This window comes from Myotis brandtii, unplaced genomic scaffold (genome assembly GCF_000412655.1).
Source record: "Myotis brandtii unplaced genomic scaffold, ASM41265v1 scaffold441, whole genome shotgun sequence".
NCBI classification, from domain to species: Eukaryota; Metazoa; Chordata; class Mammalia; order Chiroptera; family Vespertilionidae; genus Myotis; species Myotis brandtii.
In genome coordinates, this window is record NW_005366873.1 from 4,809,595 (window position 1) to 4,830,963 (window position 21,369).

The 21,369-nt window shown below is 46.0% G+C and overlaps 1 protein-coding gene across 3 annotated transcripts in view; it reads left to right on the forward strand.

Moving 5' to 3' along the window:
* Positions 1-1,148: 1,148 nt before the first annotated feature.
* The window catches only part of XPNPEP1 (X-prolyl aminopeptidase (aminopeptidase P) 1, soluble), a 45,577-nt gene continuing 25,356 nt past the window's right edge, over positions 1,149-21,369 (forward strand). Inside the window, exons 1-5 of one of the 3 annotated variants that reach the window (XM_005874551.2) lie at positions 1,149-1,247; positions 5,848-5,936; positions 11,335-11,459; positions 17,431-17,494; positions 18,649-18,753. In XM_005874551.2, coding sequence (XP_005874613.1) covers positions 1,237-1,247; positions 5,848-5,936; positions 11,335-11,459; positions 17,431-17,494; positions 18,649-18,753 — 394 coding nt within the window. In that variant the 5' untranslated portion in view covers positions 1,149-1,236. Of the gene's footprint in view, positions 1,248-1,298; positions 1,321-5,847; positions 5,937-11,334; positions 11,460-17,430; positions 17,495-18,648; positions 18,754-21,369 lie in introns of those variants that run through there. The other 2 variants (XM_005874550.2, XM_005874552.2) reach the window with 2 other exon arrangements.

Below are 21,369 nucleotides of genomic sequence, written 5' to 3' on the forward strand. Positions count from 1 at the left end.
CCCCCTGGCTCCGGCGAGTCCCCGCCCTCGCCCAGGGACCCTGGGAATCGAATCCTCAATTTACAACCCTGACAATACCGACACATGCAAGGCGCCGGACTGATCTGTCACCGCAACAAAGATAGGCAAACGCGGGCCCCTCCCCACCCAAATGGTTGCAGAGGGCTGTGTAAGGCCACTTTGACATCATCTCCTGGGGACTCCCATCAGTAACATGTCCTGTCTTCTCCCCGGATAAATCCCCAAGTCTCACATTAAATACATTTCAGCCAGTAGCGCGCCCCCCCAGCTAACAGAGCAGGAGACAGAGAGAGAGACATGCAGTGTTCACAAGGACCAGAAGCCAGACTCCCTGGAGATCCACATGGGGTCGGTCAGCCATCCTCCAACCCGTTGAAATTTGAATGAACGCGCTTGGCACTATGGCCAGGCTCACTTGCTGAACACAGACCATGGCGTGTGCTTGTGTTTGTGAGTCGACAGATCACAAGCCGACCTTGACTTGGACGTGGCCTTGCTGCAGCCCGTTAGGCATGAGATGTGGCAAACCTCATGAGGAAGGAGCTGCCTGCAGGTTCCATGCTGAAGATGGGGTCAGGCAAGCTCATAATGATGAGTTAGGCCGTAGTAGGAGAGCCTTTGAGGACCAAGGTGGTCTTTTCTGGGTTCATCGAATCACAACATTGGAGGGGCAGAATGGTCCTTCAACATCAGCTGATAGAACCTCTTTACCTTACACAAGAGGCCACCAGAGGCTGAGAGAAGGGAGACCATTTGCCCCAGGCACCTCCCCTCCTGGCAGAATTTGAGTGCCCCTCAGTGTAAAAGTGATGCAGTTTAGGTGCTGGAAACTGAATTCAAATTGATGTAGGTAGAAAGGGGTTGAGCTGGCTTCTGGTGCAGCTGAGTCTTTTGCATCTGTTGGCTCTGATTTCTTCAGTGTTGGCTTCACTGATGGGCAGCTTTTCCTCATGGCAGGTCAATAGCAGTTCTAGGCTGACAGCCTCAGCAGAAATAGAGCCTTCCTAGAACTTACTGGTTGGAGCAGAAATCTCAGTCTCCCTGGGCTGATTTGATCCTTTTGACCATCTCGAACCAGCCATTGTGGCTGGAGGGATGGATTGACCAGATCTGGGTCCCAGAACTTGGTGGGTGACTCATCTCAACTCTGTGGACTAAAACTGGAGAAGAGACATTCTCAAAAAGAAAACGAAGGTGCTCTCATCAAAAGAAGAGATGGATTCTGGGTAGGCTAAGACAACATTACCCACATCTCCACCCTTGAACTTGTTCCATTCTACCATTGCCTCACCTCATGGGGTATGATTGAGGATCTTGGTGGTCCTTGTTTTTTTGCCTCATCCTGAGTGATAGATTCTCATCATGGGCTGGGGGAGGGTGGAGGGTAACAAGAACCTTGCTGGGATTTCTTTAAAAAGAGAGAGGGAGAAAAATGTGCTATAACTGTCTTATGCAAAGTTCTCTGCACCCTTCTTTTCCCTTACCCACCCAGTGGCACTTCATGGTGTCGAGAAGGTGTAGACTGAAGAAGTCTTGGGAAGGGGAACAGCACTGAGTCCAGTTGAGAGTCCTGGCCTCTAGTTCTAGACAGTCTGTCACCAAATTGCTGTGAGGCCTTGAGCAAATTCTTTGATCTAATTTTTGGATATTATGAACAATATTGTTATGGACATTTGTGTACAAGTTTTTATGTGGACTTATGTTTTCAATTTCTATATCTAACAGTGGAATTGCTGAGTTATAGGAAAACTCTGTTTAACTGTTTGAGGAACTCTGGGCTGTTGCCAAACCTACATTTCTGTCAGCAATGTGTGAGGGTTCTATTTTTTTCACATCCTTGCCCTTACTTGTTATTGTCTGTTTGTTTTTTAAATTATAATCTTCCTAGTGGATGTGAAGTGGCATCTCATTGTGGTTTTGATTTCATTTCCCAAATGGATAATAACATTGAAAGTTTTTTCATATGCTTATTGACCATTTGTATATCTTAGACATTGAAATGTCTATTTAGAACCTTCGACCATTTAAAAATTGGGTATTTGTCTTTTTTTCTTTCTGGAGTTGTAATAGTTCTTTATATACACTGTACACTGGACTCTTACCAGATATATGACTTGTAAATATTTGCTTCTCATTTTATGGATTGTCTTTTCACTTGTGTCCTTTGAAGCATAAAAGTCATTCATTTAACGATGTCCAGTATGTCTGTTTTCTTTTGTTGCTTGTACTTTTGATGTCATATTTGGGAAATCATTGCCTAATCCAAGGTCAAGCAAATTTATGACCGTTTTCTTCTAAGAAAACATTCATGTATGATCTACTTTGAGTTCATTTTTGTATATGGTATATAGTGTGAGCTTTATTTTTTTGCATGTGGCTCTCCAGTTGTCCCAGCATCATTTGTTGAAAGGACTATTTTTCTCTATTGAATGGTTTTGGCACCCTTGATAGTAAATGTGAGGGTTTATTTCTGAACTCTCAATTCTACTTCATTAATCTAGAAGTCTGTCTGTATGTCAGTACCACACTATCTTGATTACTGTAGTTTTATTAGCTTTGAAATCAGGAAGGTTGACTCCTCCAAATTCATTCTTTTTCAAGATTGTGTTGGCTATTCTGGTTTCCTTGCATTTGCATATTAATTTTAGGATCTACTTGTCAATTTCTGCCCAAAAGCTAGCTGGAATTGATGGGTAGTGCATTGACTGTAGATTGCTTTGTGGAGTATTGCCATTTTAAACAATGTTAAGTCTTCCAACCCATGAACATAGAATATCTTTCTATTTATTTAGGTCTTCTTTGATTTTTTTCAACAATGTCTTGTAGTTTTTGGAGTGTAGGTTTTGCATATCTTTTGTTAAGTTTATTCCTAGGTATTTATTGTTTTGATTCTATTGTAAATGAACTTTTTAAAATTTCATTTTTGAATTGTTTATTTCAAGTATATGTAAATATAATTGATTTTTACATATTGGTTTTGTATCTTGCATTCTAATTTTTTTGTGTAGATTCTTTAGGATTTTTTATATTCAAGATAATGCCATTTGCAAATAGATAGTTTTACTACTTCTTTTCTAACACGAGTGTCTTTTAATTCAATTTCTTGCCTGATTGACTAGAAATGGCAAGAGTGGACATGTCTGTCTAGTTTCTGATCTTATAGGGAAAGCATTCAGCCTTTTAACAATAGGGATGATGTTAGCTGTGGATTTTGTAATATTCTTGATCATGTTGAGAAATTCCTTTTCTAGTTTATTGAGTACTTTTATCATGAAGGGGTGTTGGATTTTGTCAAATGCTTTTTCTGTCTCTGCTGAGGTTCTCATGTAATTTTTGTTCTTTTTCCTTTCTTTTCAAAAAAATATATTTTTATTGATTTCAGAGAGGAAGAGAGAGGGAGAGAAAGATGGAAACATCATTGATGAGAGAGAATCATTGATTGGCTGCCTCCTGCACACCCTATTGGGGATTGATTCCACAACTTAGGCATGTGCCCTTGACCGGAATCAAACCCGGGACCCTTCAATCTGTGGGCCAACGCTCTATCCACTGAGCCAAACCAGCTAGGGCTGTTCTTTTTTCTATTGATATTGTATATTATTACATTATTTTTTTGTGTGTTGAACCGATCTTGTGTTCATGGAATACATTCCACTTGGATCCTTTTTATATGTTACTAGAGGTCCGGTGCACGAATTCTTGCATGGGTGGGGGTCCCTCGGCCTGGCCTGCAATTGGGGCCAATCGCCCAGTCTCCATAGGGACGATGGGGGCCGGTCAGGGGGGAAGGACCGCGGGAGGTTGGCGGGCCATGGGAGGTTGGCTGTGGGAGCATACTGACCACCAGGGGGCAGCTCCTGCGTTGAGCATATGCCCCATGGTGGTCAGTGCGCATCACAGCAACTGGTTGACCGGTTGTTCGGTCACTTAGGCTTTTATATATATAGATGGGATTCAGTTTGCTAGTATTTTTTGAAGACATTTGCATTTATATTTATAAGAACTATTGAGATATTTTACTTTTGAATGAAAGAATACATGGTTCCCCCAGTAAAGAACATCGCATTCCGGCCATGAAACGACAGTAGCAGCTATCTGAGAGCAGGCCTGGAGTGATTGGTGACAATGTCTGGTCTTCTGGTTCTGGCTGTGTGGTGGACTGAGCGAATGTGAACACCTCTCCCTCTATTAACACATAAAAATGTGGTAAAATTAGAACAAAATTTCCTTTAAGTTCATAGCTGAATAATATCTAAAACCCCTTCTGTAGCCTGTAACAGGCTCCTTGTTGCCTCCCGGATCTTGTCTCCTAACCACTTACTTTCCCATCTCCCAACACACTGGCCTCCTAGCTTTCCCTCTGGTACACCAGGCATATGCCTGCCTTAGTGCCTTTGCACTTGCTGTGCTCCATTTCTGAAATGTTCCTCCCCTAGACAATCCAGAGGGCTGATCACTCACTTTTTTTTTTTAGGCCTCTGATAAAATGTCATCTGCTAGCAAAGAGGCCTTGCCTGACAGACCCATATCAGAGAACTTTCCTCTTATGTCTCTGACCTTCTCTTCTCCTTGCCCCACTTGACTTGTTTCATAGAACACATACTCACTACCTGACACACTGGATTCTTGTTTTGTTTCTGTTGCCTTTCCTCTCCTACCCTTCCCTCCCGCTAACCTCCCTTCCCCCACCCCCATGTAAACCTCCTGAGGTCAGAGGTGTTGTATGCTTTGTTCACTGCTGTGTCTAGAATAGGGCCTGGATTATAGAAGATTCTCAATAAAATTATTTGTTGATTGAATGGACTTGAAAGAAAAATCCTCAGGTACCAGAAATTTATACTAGTGGAACTTAAAGTCTGAATTTTTGGGGAACTTAGCTGGAACTGAGCCGTGGGGAGGTTATCAGATGCTATAGGTCTTCATTCCAGGGGTCCAGGGTGTCAGACTATCCCCTTATGGGGCAGGAGACTTGTGTGTGAGTCTCCTAGCTAAGAAGTTAACATGAAAATTAGTCTCAGAAGCAAATGACAATGACAGAAATGCTTGTACAATCCAGGACACATCTCATTTTCTAATGAAGATAAGCTCTTACTAAAAGATTACAAAGCTCACAAGGAATGACCCACCAGAAGGGAGCCAGTAGACCCAGCAAACCTGAGAATTACTGTCCCCAGACCATAGTGGAAAGTCTGAAATGAATTCTAAAACAAGGGCCCCAAATAATTAAAGCTAAGAAAGAGAACAGAAACCATAGTGAAAGAATAGGACCCCATGGGCCTGCCAGGATGGCTCGGTTGGCTGAAGCATTATCCCTTACACCAAAGGTTGCATGTTTTATTTCCAGTCAGGACACACACCCAGGTTGCAGGGGTACATACGGGAGGCAACCAATTGATGTTTCTCTCACATATTTCTCTCTCTCTCTCTCTCTCTCTCTCTCTCTCTCTCTCTCTTTCATCAATAAGCATATCCTTGAATGAGGATAAAGAATAGGGCACCATGAAGAAAGAACAGGGAAATTTGAAAAAGAACCAAGAATTTGTCCATGTGACAGTCATTGCAAATAAAGTCTTTTTATCCTAGTTAAACAGGAGGTGAGATACAGCTGATGAAAATTCATGAACTATAGGCTAGGCCTGAAAAGGTTTACCTGTCATGCTGATGTTTTATCTGAGGTTTTCATTTATTTCATTACTGATCCTGGGGTAAGAGTTCTTTGGACTCACGAAGGAAAATTGCTCAGTCAAGTTGATGGCCTCTCTGACTAAGCCTTGCCACGTTTACTGTGGTCAAAGTCTGCAATATCCTGTTCTTTCTCTTCTTAAGGGCGAGCCACCGTGACTTTCAGCTGAAAAATTTAAGAATAATTGAACCTTACGAGGTGATATATTCAGGAGACCCAGGTATGGACACAGGTAATAATTTTGCCAATTATTAGATGGGACATCTCAAAAGGATTTTTAGTTACCCTTGCCTCAGCCTCAATGTGGGAGAAAAGAGAAGGTAAGGGGTTAATAATTGATCATGGCTGAGGTTGGGAGGATTTGTATCTGCAACTTAAAAACCACTTTGTTTCTTGACTTTCTGGGTAGTTGGCTACTGTTTCTAAGTACTCGCTACTTTTTTTTAAGGATAGTAAGTTAGAGAATGAAAGTTATGGCATTTCTCATTCCAGGGGTAGTTGTGATAAGTTACTAGTCTAGTTTTTCTAGTCTCTAGTATAATCCTCTATTGGCTGCCTGAGAGATTAGCTTTCAATGTTCATCATGTGATTATGAAATGAGAAAAGTTTGTAATATACATATTATTGTGCTTTATAAATTGAATATGCATTCAGGGAAATCTTTTTGTGAAACATTTCTGGAACTATATCTTCTCCCCAGAATTGGTTAGTTGCATTGTTGGGTTGCCAGAAACCTGAATTCTAAAAAGTGACGCATTTCTGTATTTTTAGCCCCCATAAGCCAGTGCTTTTCTATGGACTTCCCAGGAGAACTGCAATGTTTCCTTTTAGCTGAGTGAAAAATCAATCCCCGAAGCTCACAAGAAACCATGACTAATCTCTCTTTGGAAGATTAGTGCTATAATTGCACAAATCCTTTTTCTTTAAAAATATAGATCATGCAACACATTTTGGGCCATCTTGGGAGGGAGGAGAGGGGAAAAGGGGAAATAGAGAAAGGGGAAAAGTGATAGAACTAGCAAATTTAGAGGTTGAAGAGAACTTCCCTTTCTTCTTATTATGCATGAAGAAATAGAGGTTCAGGGGGTTCAGTAGTCTGAGTTTGCAGATCCCAACTGGAAACCAGAACCCACTTGTTTTGATTCCATTGGTCTTAGAACGCTTTAAGAGAGCCTCTGTTATGATCCCTTAGATCAGTGGTCGGCAAACTGCGGCTCGCGAGCCACATGCGGCTCTTTGGCCCCTTGAGTGTGGCTCTTCCACAAAATACCAACTTCTGCGCATGGGCCACGAAGTTTCAATCGCACTGTATGTGCGTGCACGTGGTATTTTGTGGAAGAGCCACACTCAAGGGGCCAAAGAGCCGCATGTGGCTCGCGAGCCGCAGTTTGCCAACCACTGCCTTAGATAATAGAACATGGACTTGGGAATTAGATAGATCTGGGTTCTGGTTCCTAATGATCCAGTTGACTTGGGCAAGTATTTAACTCCTGTTTCTTTATCTGAAAAATGGGAATAGTGAAACCTCCCTTGGAGGATTATTATGAGAATTAACCACTAATGCATGGAAAGCCCTTGGCCCTTGCTCAGATGCTGGAAGCGCAGCTTTGTATCTGTGTACATGTTAAGATGCTGAAATTGGAGAACACCAGCCCCTTCTATTTTATTTTATTTTTTATTTTCAGAGTATGTTTATTAAAGTTAGAGACAGTGAAACAAGCAAGGGCTTAGGGTAGAGGAAGCAACGGGAGAGAGCCTGGGCGGGGCTGCTTTGGCTCTCTAGAAAAGCTATAGGGAAGAAATGAGGCTGGGCGGGGCTGCCTGGCTCACTGGGAAGTCAGAGAAAAGGGCCTTGGAGACAGGTTCAGGGGGTTAGCCCAGGACCAGCTGCTGCTGCCCATTGCTCCCCTGGTTGCAAGTCTCGTGGGGACCCTTAGAGATTAGGAGATGTGTGCCTGTGGGGGAGGAAGAGAGGGGAGGGAAAGGCTAGGGCATTTTCCCGGGAGGGAGGGAGAGCGAGCATCCCCTTCTACTCTTCTAACAAGGCTTGTAGAAATCCCAGCTGGTGCTTCAGATCCAGATTCAAATCCTATTTCTTAAGCTCCTACAATGTACCGTATGCTGTGCATGTTGCTTTCACACATGCTGTCATGTTAAATACTTCTAGCCACCCAGTGAGGTTAACGTGGTGTGCTTTTCATGTACTTCCAAGGAGTGAAAAGTCTAGTTTGTGATAAAGGCTGAAGGTTTAGAAACTTATTTCTAAAAGCAGACCCACATACGCAAGAGACTTTTAAATGAGTCATTCATTTTAAAAGCATGATTTAAAAATACCTGGCAGTGTATGGGCTAATGTTACATCATGGACTAGGTTTGTTGCTCTTGGCTTTCCACTTCCCTGCACACCCTGATTAGCTCTTGGCTGCTTCTGACATTTCTGAAAAGTAATGGGATGTGGAGTGAACAGATGCTGTAATACGGCATCTGCTAAGATCCTAGCTTTCATGGAAGGTTCGTTACTGTTCGTTACATTGAGTCTGAAAAGATCACAGATACACAGTTGTGATGCCCATCCAGCCATCTTTGAGTGAGCATATGTGTGTTAATGGATTTAGAGGTAGTAGAATCGGAGATGAAGATGATGTGGTCCCTGCCTTAAGGAAAAGCAGTAGGTACACCTGTGGCACCATTGATCACATTGCTGTCAGAGTTCGTTAATTATGCACTCACTCTAAAGATTGCAAGCACATTAACATTTAGTATGTGCCAGGCACTGTTTCTAAATGCTTTATAGAGAGCAACCCATTTAATCCTTATAAAAGTTACCCTCTGAGGATCACCGGCCATGCCTTTCATCTTCTCCATCTTTAAAAAATACATATTTTTATTGGCTTCAGAGAGAGGAAGGGAGAGGGAGAGAGAGAAACATCAGTAATGAGAGAACATCATCAATTGGCTGCCCCCTGTATGTCCTCTACTGGGAATTGAGCCCAAAACCTGGGCATGTGCTCCAACTGGGAATCAAACTGTGGCCTCTTGGTTCATAGGTTGATACTCATCCCCTGAGCCACACCAGCCGGGCCTCATCTTCTCCATCTTGAGTGCCTTTTCAACTGCTGCCACCTCAATTGCTGGGTCTTATACCTGTGCTAGCTTTGCCCCCTCCTCAGCTCTAGCTGCTCATCCACTCAGTTATTTTCAAGTCCTGTTGTCCTTGTGGCCACAGCTGTCTCAACACCTTGCTCACTGCATTTACGTGAGTGGTAGCTGCTTCCTCGGCCACAGCACACACTGCCTCAGCCACTGCAGTATTGGGAGTTTTTTCATTGTGTCTGATAGAGGTGACAAAGAAGTGGCTGCATCTGATCAAGGACACCATGCAAATGTGAAGGGCATGAAGGGTGAGGAGGAAGGAGCAGGGGAAGTATCAAGAGTGGTGATGGGAGCAGGTGGCGCTGTGGAGGGAAGTGTGAAAATGCCACTGTCATAGAGTGAAGCTGATGCTGCTGATGGTTTTGAGGAGGCAGGAGATGGTGAGGAAGGTCAGAAGGTGGTGGTGAGGAGAGGGATTGTGGTCCCAGGAAGCAGAGGCTGTCTTTGGCTGGCTCCATTTGCCTTGGATGGTTTACAGTTTGTAATTGAGGATTTTGTGCTTGCCACTGGTTCTGTTGACTTTGCTGATGAAGTTAGTGGCTGGTAATGTTGACGCATACCACAGTCAACGCTATAAACACCCAGTCAGTGCCATCAAAGTTCTTAAGTCAGAGCGTGCCCAAATAGAAGCCAGGTCCTATAAAGAAATTAATGGTCTTGAAAGAAAATATTTTAGCTTCTATCATATATTTGCTTTTTAAAATTCCAGATGCCCAGGCTGTACTCCAGACTAATTAAGTCAGAAGTCCCCCAGGTAGTTCTAATATGCAGTCAAGGTTGAAGTACTGGTCCAAAGGAAGTCTACATTTTTTCTTGACTCTAAGAATTAAGTTACTCAGAAGTATGGTTTGGAAATGCGTTAAGTCTATTTCGAAGCTCCTGGAAGGTGTCATAATAACGTTTTCAGATGCTGACAAGCTGATGAGGTCGCAGTGGGCTTCATTTTGAACTCAGTGGAGGTGTTGACCTATAAACTTAGGTCAGCCCCAGTACTTCTGCTCCCTCTCTCTCAGATAGGTGAGAAATTACAGGCTCAGGACATCAGATACAAGGAAAGGGTGCCCCTATGAGAAGTACTCAAAAGCAGCTGTAATGCACGGAACATGGACATGTTTGACTTGTGACTGGGACCTTTTTCAGCGGCTGTCTCCTTGAGTACGACTGTCCTTCGGAGACTCCGGAGGTGGAGGCCGAGGCCTGTGGCTGAAGCTGCCCTGGCTGCAGGTTTTGAATGGGGCACTTGTTCAGTGAGTCCCAAGATCGGTCTAGTTCCGCATAGGGGATTCTATTGGAGAAAATCATCTCGACTGATATATGGAAGCCCAAGGTGCTGGTGATGAAGGAGAACGAAGCAGATGAAAAAGTTAAAGAACCAAAAAAAGGGTCCATACCTAATCAGGTACAAGCCCCAGTGAGTTAGGGTGACTGCCCTGGAGGATAAGCTGTGGTGTAGTTGCCTCAGTGTAACTCCATTACTTGGAGCATTGTGCACCAGAACATCTTTAGTTAAGTAAAACATGTTCTGTTTGTTAAAAAATGGGTTGGCAAAATCCAAAACACCAAGTCCTGGCAAGCATGTGGCACAACAGGAATTTTTACTTATTAATGGTGGGAATACAAAAAAGTACAGCCAGGTTGGAAGACAGTTTGATAGTTTCTTATAAAACTAAATATACACTTAAAAAAAAAAATCCTCACCCCAGGATATTTTTCCATTGATTTTTAGAGAATGGAAGAGAGAGGGAAAGACAAAGAAAAACACCTATGTGAGAGAAACACATCGATTGGTTGCCTCCTGCATGCACCCTGACCAGGGCCTGGGCCGGGGAGGAACCTGCAACCGAGGTACATGCCCTTGACCAGTATCAAACCCGGGACCTTTCCATCCGCAGGCTGACACTCTACCCACTGAGCCAAACCGGCTAGGGCTAAATATACTCTTTACAGCGATCATGCTCCTTGCTATTTTCCCAAAGGAGTTGAAAACGACGTTCACACAAAAACCTGCATGTGGATGTTTATGGCAGCTTTGTTCATAATGGCTGAAACGATGTAATTTTTAATGGTTTGATTGTGTACTGTTGGATGGGTGGTAATTTATTTAACCAGTCATGTATTTTCCCTCCATATTTTTACTACTATAAACACAGATAAGCACCTACATATTTGTGTACTTGTTTAATGATCTCCTTAGCATAAATCCTAGAAATGAAAGAGGTAACTAATCCATTTGGAAATTAGTCTTAGTAGCTCGAGTTTTCTTGCCACAAGCGGCTATTTGGAAGTGGTATTTAAGAACTGTAAACTGGAGAGTTTTGGGGCAGCTTTGGTTTTGGTCGAATGGCGGGGTGTTCATTTTGAAGCTGCCTCTGGGAATGGGGCGGAACAAAGCGTGTGCTTCTCTGGGGCTCTGTTTGCATAGTCATCGAGTTGCACGGGGCAGGCTGGTTTTGAAACAAACTCTCCTGTTGTTGCAGACGGCAGAATGCCTCCAAAGGTAACTTCAGAGCTGCTGCGGCAGCTGAGACAAGCCATGAGGAACTTGGAGTATGTGACAGAGCCCATCCAGGCCTACATCATCCCGTCGGGGGATGCCCACCAGGTACTGAGTGGAGATGGGTTGGTGGTGATGGAACGCATCAGTCTTGCCTCTCATCTCATTCTTTCCCCCCAGACCCAACGTGTTTATCGGATTCTAGTTGTCCACCCACAACTAAGCATGTCCTCCAGGGCCTGGCATAGGGACCTGTGTCCAGTGGGGTTCCACTCAATGCCTGTTGATTTGGTTCTGGCTTCCTTGTTTCCAGTGAATAGTGCCAGCTTTTAATAAATGGTGGAAGAATTAGTGGACAAATGAGGGGTAGAAGTCTGGACCTTTCTGTTGCTGACACAGTTTACCCATCTCCTCTGTCACACTCTGTCCCTAGCAGAATTGTCTGTGCGTTCTCCTTTCTCTCCATCCAGACCGTCCCATCCTCTGACAGCCAGAAGAGCATCTGTAAAGTTGTCATTGATCTTCACCCAATAGGTTTTAGGGATGATTCTGAGTATCTTTACCCATCTCCTCTGTCACACACTGTCCCTAGCAGAATTGTCTGTGCTTCCTCCTTTCTCTCCATCAGACCGTCCCATCCTCTGGCAGCCAGAAGAGCATCTGTAAAGTTGTCATTAATCTTCACCCAATAGGTTTTAGGGATGATTCTGAGTATCACTCCCTCCTTCCCCCCAACCTCCATCTTTAATGAAAGCCACTCAGTAAGTGCCCTTTACCTCTGAGAACACTAGTTATTTAAATATAGGAGGGCCCTGGCAGGTGGATCAATTGGTTGAAATGTTCTCTCATACACTTAAAGGTTGCAGGTTTGATTCCCAGTCAGGACACATACCTAGGTTGTGGGTTTAATCCCCCGTTGGGGTATGTATGGGAGGTGACTGATCAATATTTCTCTCATATTGATGTCTCTGTCTGTCTGTCTCTCTCTCTCTCTCTCAAAATAAAATAAACAACCTTGGGTGAGGATTAAAAAAAATAAATATGGGAGAGGTGGATTTGGAGGGGTGGAGACCTCATGTTATGGGGCTGAAAGGCAGAAGGATGAAAGGATTCTAGGATCTCCTCCTTTCGGTCTTTGAGTCAGCAAATGTTTGCATTTCTCTTTGTGGTCATGGTACTATAGGGTTGCAAAGATGAATTTAAGATTGAATTTCTGCCCTCACTGTGCTTATATTTTAGTAGAAAGATAAAGTGTGGACTGAATTCATAGCTGAGAGGGAATATATTAAGCTGGCAAGGAAGGCTTCATGGAGAAAGTACATTTAACTGGAATGTGAACAGGTAGAATTTAAATGCTTGGAGATAGAAGTATAAGAAGTACCATGAGCAAATTCATGGGTGTAGGAGAACATGAATAATGATAACCTTGGAAAAGAAGGAAAAATAGGGGCTTGGTCAAGGCCACTCATGAGCCACCCATGACTGGTCATGGGGATCCTTTACCACCAGGGTCATGAGTTTAGGTTTTGTTCGATAGTAGGGACCCATTGAAGGTCTTTGAGCAAAGGAGTGACATGATCTGTGAGAGGGAGCAGTGTTGTGTGGACTGGAGAAGGGAAACACTGGGAGCTGAGAAACCTGTTAGGCTCTTGCAGGATCCCAGAGGTGGGGTACAGAGTGCTTGGATATGGGTGCTGGCTTTAGGAGCAAAGAAGAGGGGAAAAGGGTTCGGAGGAGAAGTAGAACAGAGATTGGACCTACAGGCAAATGGCAGAGGGCATTGGGAAGTTTGGAATCCAAGTGTTCCTTGTGCCACCCACAGAAAGAAATGAGAAGCCGTGAGTTCCTTGTTTCGGTTTCTGTGGAGAGGTGGGGCATGGTTGAGTGACTGTTAAGTGGGATTCTGGGTCCCTGCCAGGACTGGGAGGACAAGGAGGAAGGGTTGGCTTTGTGTGCGACCTGCCACAGCAGCCTCCTCAGTAATAGAGAGGCCGCTGTTCTTTGTGGCTCTTGTTCCTAATTGTTTCATTTCAGGCTAGATTCAGGGTTGCTGGGGTTTCTCCTACGGGTGGGAGAGTGTTGGAGAATGAAGGGGAATCTTGAAGTCTGTCTTTTCTGTATTTTCCAAAACACAAACACAGACACCCACACACTGTTCTGTGTTTGAGAGAAAATGCACCCCAAATGCATAGTTACGCAAGGACTTGGCACTCCAGGGGTCTGCTTCTCTGCAACTCTAAGGGTTTTTTCTGTGTAAACTCTGAACAGGGTGTGGTATTAATGAGTTTGGGCCCAGCGGGACTTTTACAGTGAAGGGTTGTTCATTCTCTCTGGTAATCTGAAGGCTTTCATGGACCATCTAAGTCCAACGTTGAGATTGGTGGGCACCACTGGCCCCAAACCAAGAGGAGCATTGGTTGGGGCTGGGGTTGTGCCAGCGTGCTTTTGAGAAATCCGAAGTCTTCACCCTCCCCATCCTCTTGGGATCGGCTTAGTCAAAGGGTCATGTTCTGTCCGGGGTGCCTCTGCCAACGGAGTTTTTGGCTCTGTTTATGGTTCCTCCTTCTGGAAGACATGAATCAGATTTTCCTAAACTCCTTGGATCCTATTCCCATTCCTCCTGGAGTCGGCTTCCTGTTTTGTTTTGTATTTCTTAAACAGACTCTGCCCTGGGGTGGGAGGTGGTGGTTTTTATCCCAGAGTGATTTTATCTACTATTAATTAGAGTGATGCTGGCTGTGGTGATGCATCTTGACGTTTCAGTGGCCTGGTTCTGTGGAGCTTTATTTCTTGCCCATGTAGCAGTCCCGAGTGAGTGTTCCTGGTTGGTGGGTGACTTTCTTCCACTGGGAAGAAGAATGATTTAGGAATCTAGGTTCTTTCCATCCTGTGACACCAACATCCTTGCTGGAGGAAGGAGCGGGAGTGTGCTGAAGACACACCCATGTTTCCTGCCCTGACCCAGACATCACTTCCACTCACATTTCATTGGTGAGAACTAGTCATGTGACACCCCCACCTAAAAGCAAGGGGGCCTGGGAGGTGAAGTCCAGGGTGGGAAGCCCCCTTTCAGCAGCTGTACACTAAGGAAAGGGCATGAAGCTATTTTTCCCACATACCTTGACTTGGTTTCATTTAAGAAAGAAAATGCCAAAGACAGGAAGTTACCTTAGTATTTGGGAACAGGTGGCCCTTGTCTCTATGCACAATCTAACCTGGATTAGTGGGTCAGCAGTTTGAAAAGCTCACTCCAAGTGTGTGAAGAGTGGCTGTAGGCCAAGCATGTCAAACTTGCGGCTGGCGGGCCACGGAAATGAGGCGTGCTGCCGGCCGTGAGTTTGACATGCTTCCTGTAGGCAGTGGTCCAGGTAGAGATGATGGAGGCCTGGCCTGAGTACTGACATTAGAGATGCAGAGAAGTGGATGGCTTGGAGAAGAAGCCAACAGCTGTGCTGCTGTGCCTTGCTCCTTGCATGCTCTGACCTTTTGCTGTTCTCAAGGGAGAGTGTTCCTGGGCTTTGCCAGCACATGGCTGGGGGAAGAGTAGGAGGCCTGGGCCTAGTGCTTGTCTGGCCTCTGTTGAGCCTGTTGGTGTGGAGGTGACAGCTTCATAGGCGATGTCTTTCTGGCGGGTTGACCACTTAGGTCATGTCTAGACATTCTTGCCCCAGACCTCATCTTGATCCCAAACCAAATATATCCACCTGCTGTTAATACAGGGTGTCCCCCCAAAATGTATACACACTTTAACAGCTGATAGCTCAATTTTGAAAATGAAATGTATTTTAATACACTCTGCTTTTATAATTATTCAAAGTGTGTGTATACATTTTTGGGGGGACACCCTATATATTACCTTCCTTTGGAGAAACCTTCTTCTTGCCTTTGCCGATGAGCACCTCTAGGTAAACCCCCATGGGTGCCTTGTCCCTCCTCTGAGGCTTGCCCAGATAGGGGAGGGGCATCCTCTAGAAACGTGTCCCTGCATGGAGGAGTCCAGCTGGGCCAAGATCAGCAGTACCTTCTCTGCCAGACCTTTGTCAGCATCCTCACTGTGTGTCACGGGTGGGAGAGCCCAAGCCAGTGTCCTGACTGTGTGTCACTGGTGGGAGAGCCCAAGCCAGTGTCCTGACTGTGTGTCACAGGTGGGAGAGCCCAAGCCAGTGTCCTGACTGTGTGTCACAGGTGGGAGAGCCCAAGCCAGTGTCCTCACTGTGTGTCACAGGTGGGAGAGCCCAAGCCAGTGTCCTGACTGTATGTCACAGGTGGGAGAGCCCCAAGCCAGGGGTACCTCATTGTCGTCGATAGTGTCCCCCCTGTGTCTTCACCATTATGCACTGTGATTTTTAGTGTAAGAATTATTTTTGTTGACTTAGTTTTCCCAGCCTCTTAGATGCCTTTTCACCATTCCAGAAGCAGACATGAATACTACCTCTTCCACTGCTAATGTGCAGTGCTCTTAGGTTTCTGGAGAGTTGTTTTAAACATTAACTGACTGTTCCTTACAGCAGTCCTAGGAGAAGGGTGTGACTTCTCTCCACCCAGTTTTGCCTTTTTTTTTTTTTAAGTCTTGCACCAATGATTGCTGGGTTAATAAACAAATGAGGATTCTCCAGTTCATACTGTTGACCACCATTTCTTTCTGTGTCTTTAGTGCTATGTATGAAATGTTACTTTATGTTTTCTGGATAAAACATGTGCCTGCTGTTGCATTCAGCAATCTGAAATGACCTTCTTGGAATGAGGACCTGAGGCCGAGGGAGGTGATGAGACTCGACGCAGACCACTCAGCTGGGCCGGTAGAGGGCCGGTGTGGCGCAGAGCCCCTCGTCCTGCCATCACGATTCTCTCTGCTGGCTCTTCTCTGGGTGGTGGGCTTGTGGCTGGTCTGAGGAGGTGCTGTGGCTGCCTTGGTGAAAGGGAAGCTCTCACTCACAGCAGGAGTGGGACATGAGCACTTTTCCCCCTAACATCACGGGCACCCCCTAAAATACCTTGGGGTTCAGCCAGAAGCCCCATTTTCCACCCGGAGCATTCCTAACCCTGCTAGGTTCTTTAGCTCGGGAGAAACTGCTAACAGGAGGAGGAGCCACAGCTCTGGTCTGAAGCGGATCCGGGCCCTGCTGTTGACCTGGCAGTGGGCAGGTTACTTAAAGATTCTGTTCTTGGCTCCGTTTTCTTGTTTGCCGTTGGTCTTATCCTGGAGAGTCCTTGTGAGGATGAGATGATGTGTCCTACGGGGGCAGCATGGCAGAAGGCTTCAGAGTCCAGGCTCTGGAGCTGACAGCCCAGGTTCAAATCCTGCCTCTGCCACTTACTAGATGTGTCAGGGCAACGGTCTTAACTCCCTGTGTCCCATTGACTATTCCAGAAGCTGCACACTGTGGCCTCATACCCTCTGCCCAGGACTGAGAACCTCTGACTTTCTTCAGTCCCTACCCCTGTCCCTTCAGAGGCAAGGGATTGTCCTCTGGGGAGGACCTGGGTTTGGACCTGATGTTTGCTTCATTTGCTAACGCCTCCCGGTTGGAGGAAGCGTTTCCCCTCTTTCCCTAACAGGAAGGGACAGGGTCTGTCTGCGTGGGAGCGATTGGTGACGCTACCTGGGAAAAGGGACACACACAGGAAGTGCAGAAACAAGCTAATACCCAGAGAGGTTTAAGTTAGAGAATTGTTGGCACTGAAGACAGAAATCCAGCCTTACTTTTCAAAAAATAACAGATGCCTAAATGTCAGTGGCGGGAAGGGGGAAGACTCTTGGTTTGTTTTTTGAGTAAGATCTTGGTGAGGGAAGAGCAGTTGTGATCTGTTTCTCTGGATTCGCTTTGTTCTCCAGATGAGGAACGAGAGAAAAATGGGAAAAGCTCGTTGAGCCCTTCATTAATTAGGGTCTTCTGTATCGTGCACTCATTTTTTTTTTCAATGTTCAGCCTGCCTTCTAAGCAACCTGTCTGTCCCTTGAAGGCAGGTGCCAAGGATTCGCCAGCCTGTGTAGTCTCTGTGGGCCTCGCATAGGGCTGAGCCCGGCGCCAGCGTGTGACTGACTGGGGTCCAATGCCTCGCCCTTTTTGTTTTTCAGAGTGAGTACATTGCCCCGTGCGACTGTCGGCGGGCCTTCGTCTCTGGATTTGATGGCTCTGCGGGTGAGTCGCTAAACTCTCTCTCTGTTCTTTCTACACTTTTGTTTGCCTCCCAAAAATAACTGGAACGAGTTTCAGCCTGTGATAAAGCACCAAAAAGAAAATGCAAACCAGACGTTCCCCATCGAGCCCCTGCAGAAACGTGCGAGTTCCCAGCATCCTCCAGCTCCCCGCGGTCCCCTGGGAGCGACCCTTTCCTTGATGCCTTGGCTTTTAGAGTTTTAAAGTTTTTTATTTAAAAAATGTTTTGGAACTTCTTCTTGAATATAACAGAAATACGGGGAATCATATCAATTAAATGGAATATACCTGTGCAACCAGCACTGCAAATAATTCATGGGACCCTCACATCCCCCAGCACCCCCACCTTTGCTTACTGGTCCTGCTCAGTTCTCCAGGTGGTTGGCTTTTGATTTCTTTCTTTTCACTTCCGGTGTAAATGGCAAAGGTTAATGCTGAGCCTCATTGGTGCCCTGCCCTCACTTTCCCAAAGCTGTTGTGCCCTTGAGTTTTAGGGTGTCCCCATTTCAGACTCGCATCCTTAAGCTAGCTAGCCTCGGCAAGAGCCCCTCTCTCCTCGGAGTTGGCCCGTTGCTTCCTTTGATGTAAGTGCTTGTGTTGGTTGGCACTTAGGACTGGCTGACACCTCTGCCGAAAGCCCTGAGCTCTGCCAGGTCTGTGGGAACTGAAGGCAGGTGGAGGTGGGAGGCACACACTCCTACTGAGCCATCACGAACACTCCCAGGGGCCCGGGGGGTCTCCCACTCCTTCGGGGTGTCTGGTGGAGTGGATCACTGTGATTGCTGAGCAGGAACCGTTTCTCCATCTCATGGATTATGAGGCCATTTTGGCCTTAGATCCCAGTCCTCTGTTCTTCTGGCATTGACTCATGCCACATAGGTACCAGGGTCCAGGCAGCCTGGCTGCCGCAGGGCTGTTTCCTTCAGAGCCTGGCCCACAGCTGGTTCTGAGGGCTTTGCCTTCTCTTGCCTGGAGGCTGCCCTGGAGTGAAAGGCCACCTGCCCACTGGGTGGTGGGGGGTGGCCAGGCTGCACAGGAGCTGGTGCTCACACTGTGCTTGCCTGTCTGCTCTCCTTCTGTGCAGCTCTCGGGCAGTTGTCAGAAACCTTTCTCATGTCCTTGTTCCCTTGCCCCAGGCACAGCCATCATCACAGAAGACCATGCAGCCATGTGGACGGATGGGCGCTACTTTCTCCAGGCTGCCAAGCAGATGGACAGCAACTGGACGCTCATGAGGATGGGTGCGTAGATGTGTGGCCATCCCAACCTTAAGTTGGCCAGGCCTCCTGGACCTTAACCCTCTTATGGGGTCATGGACCCTTTTTAGAATCCAAGGTGTGTTGGTCTATTTGGGCTGCCGTACAGAATGCCAGAGACTAGGTGGCTTCGACAACAGAACTTTATTCTCTCATTCTGAGGCTGGAAGTCTGAGATCAGGGGGGCAGCGTGGGCCGGGTCTGGTGAGAGCACTCTTTCTGGTTTGCAGACTTCTCACTGTGTCCTTACATGGCTAGGTGCCTGTCTCCTCTCCCTCCTCAAAGGCCACCAATCCTGTTGGATTAGAGCTCCACCCTTGTGACTTCATTTAACCTCCTAAAACCCTTGTCTCCATATACTGTCACATTGGGGGTTAGAGCTTCAACATGCGAACTTTGAGGGGACACAGTCCAGTGCATGGCACAAGGGAAACCAAGAAAATAGCATCCTTGTATGTACATACCTTCGTGTGTGCAATTTTGGAAGGTTCCGGTTCCGGATACTCATTTTAGTGGAGGAAACTGAGGGCCAGAGAGGGCAGCTGATTTGCTACAGATCCCAGGCTTTGCCATGTGCTCGACGATGCGCCAGGGCCACTGCTCTTTGCTGCCTCGTGATTCGGAGTCAGATAAAGGTCAGGCGCCATTGGCAACAGAGGCTAGGAAGCTCTCCCGCTGAGGATCCTGGACTCGCCTCTGGCAGCTCAGCTTTGGAGAAGAGCCCAGGGCAGGAGCACGGGTCTGGAACTTTCATGGTCAAGTTACTCCACTTTCAGGGCTTCAGTTTCCTCATCTGTAAAATGGGGTAACAATAGTAAGTACCACATAAAACGGTGAAAATTAAAGAAATAATATATGGAAAGTGTAGAGTTCAGTGTTTATTGGCTAATAAGGTGTGTGTGTGTGTGTGTGTGTGTGTAAAAACTCTGGTTTTTCATTGAATTTTCCTTGCGTTAAAGTAGTCTTCAGGAACATGGTTTTAGAGGCTGTACAGAGGTCTCTTTCTCTTGAATTTGGAACTTGGAGAGTAGAAGATAAGGAGGGAAAGGGGGCTGCCAGGGCTGAGGGAGAGAGAAGAGGAGGCAAATACCTAACATTTCTTGTTTGATGTCGGAAATAAAGAGGAAAGCAGACTCCCAGTTCAGGAAACAGAGGCTGTTGGCAGAGTTGAGTTGAGGTGACACCAAGATCCAAGCAGCTATCCTACTGAGGGTGTGTGTGTGCTTGTGCGGGGCCCACAGTCTCCATATACACAGATAATGTGTTGTTTATCTTAGGGAGGCCTGAGGAACATTTTTGTCCTGACAATGGATTTATAGATTTATTGTAATTCTCTCTCTCACTCTCTCACTCTCTCATTCTCTCTCTCTCTCTCTCTCTCTCTCTCTCTCTCTTTCTCTCTCTCTCTCTGACACACACATGCACATACACACAGGCATTTGGGGCTGTGGGACTATTATAAATGGACAGGCCACTAGGCCTCTGAACTGTTAATTGCATGCCTCTGTTAATGGCTCATGCACCCTTAATATATGTGTATATCTATGTGCTAGTGTCCATCTGTATTTCAAATTTGAGCAAAGGTTAATTTCTTTATTTTGTAGAAAAAATAAATACAAATGGAATCTCTCATGTTTCCTGCTTGCACCCAGTGGATGGCTTGGCGTACCCCTGAGGTGTGGGCATCTCTCCTGGGGGCCCAGAGCTCCAGCTGTGAGTTCTGGGAGCACACTGGGGGTCAGGTGTCCGAAGAGCGATACTGTCTGCCCACTCCTTGAAGTGGGGTGTGGTGGCCCCGAGGGATGAGGCCTTGTTCCCTCCAAGCCCCCCTCTAGTTTTTTCTCTGAGACTTCTCTTCCCTAAGCCCCCCTTTCCTCAGGCAACTCTCCTGTCGGGAGATTCTGGTGGGTTTGGTTGCTGAGTGATTCATCCTTTGGCTTTGCCAAGTATCTGTCTGCCAGGGGAGGACACGACTTCGTCCTGTGAAAGTTAACGCTAAGGGCATTAAAGAAAGTGGCTTGTTTAGCGGTTTGGAAAAAAATAGGAAAGAATCAAATAGCAAAATAACAACCCAGTCCCAGCTTCCAGGAAGTTTTGTAGAACTTATTCATGAGCTCATTTCCTTTTAAACCTTTGAACTTCCCTTCTGTGGTTACGAGGTTATCAGTGCTCAGTAGAGAAACTAGTAAAGATAAGCACTGTTGTAGAATATGTGCACTTTCACTCTAAATATGCATATATTTTACCAAGTTATTAATTGGTTAGCCAAAGTCTGACGGAAACATATACATCCTAAACATAGATGGCTTGGATGAAAGAAAAACTGGAATATCTTGAGGCTTCCTTGGTGTCCTAAGGGTAGTCTCTTAGAAACAGAAAGGCTGCTTTCTCTGGAGTTGGGAAGTCCCGGGAACCTGGTTAAGGATGGTGGTGTGTCCCCCTTGGGATCTCAGGAAAGATTTCTTTGCTGCTGAGACTCGTGCGTAGCCCTCTAGTCAGGCATGGTTGGGGACAGGCTCTGCTCTCCTCAATGCTGCCTTCCAGATGATGGGAGGGCCTGGGGCGTGTGTTCCCCTTACCTGGCGTGTGTGTTCCCCTTAC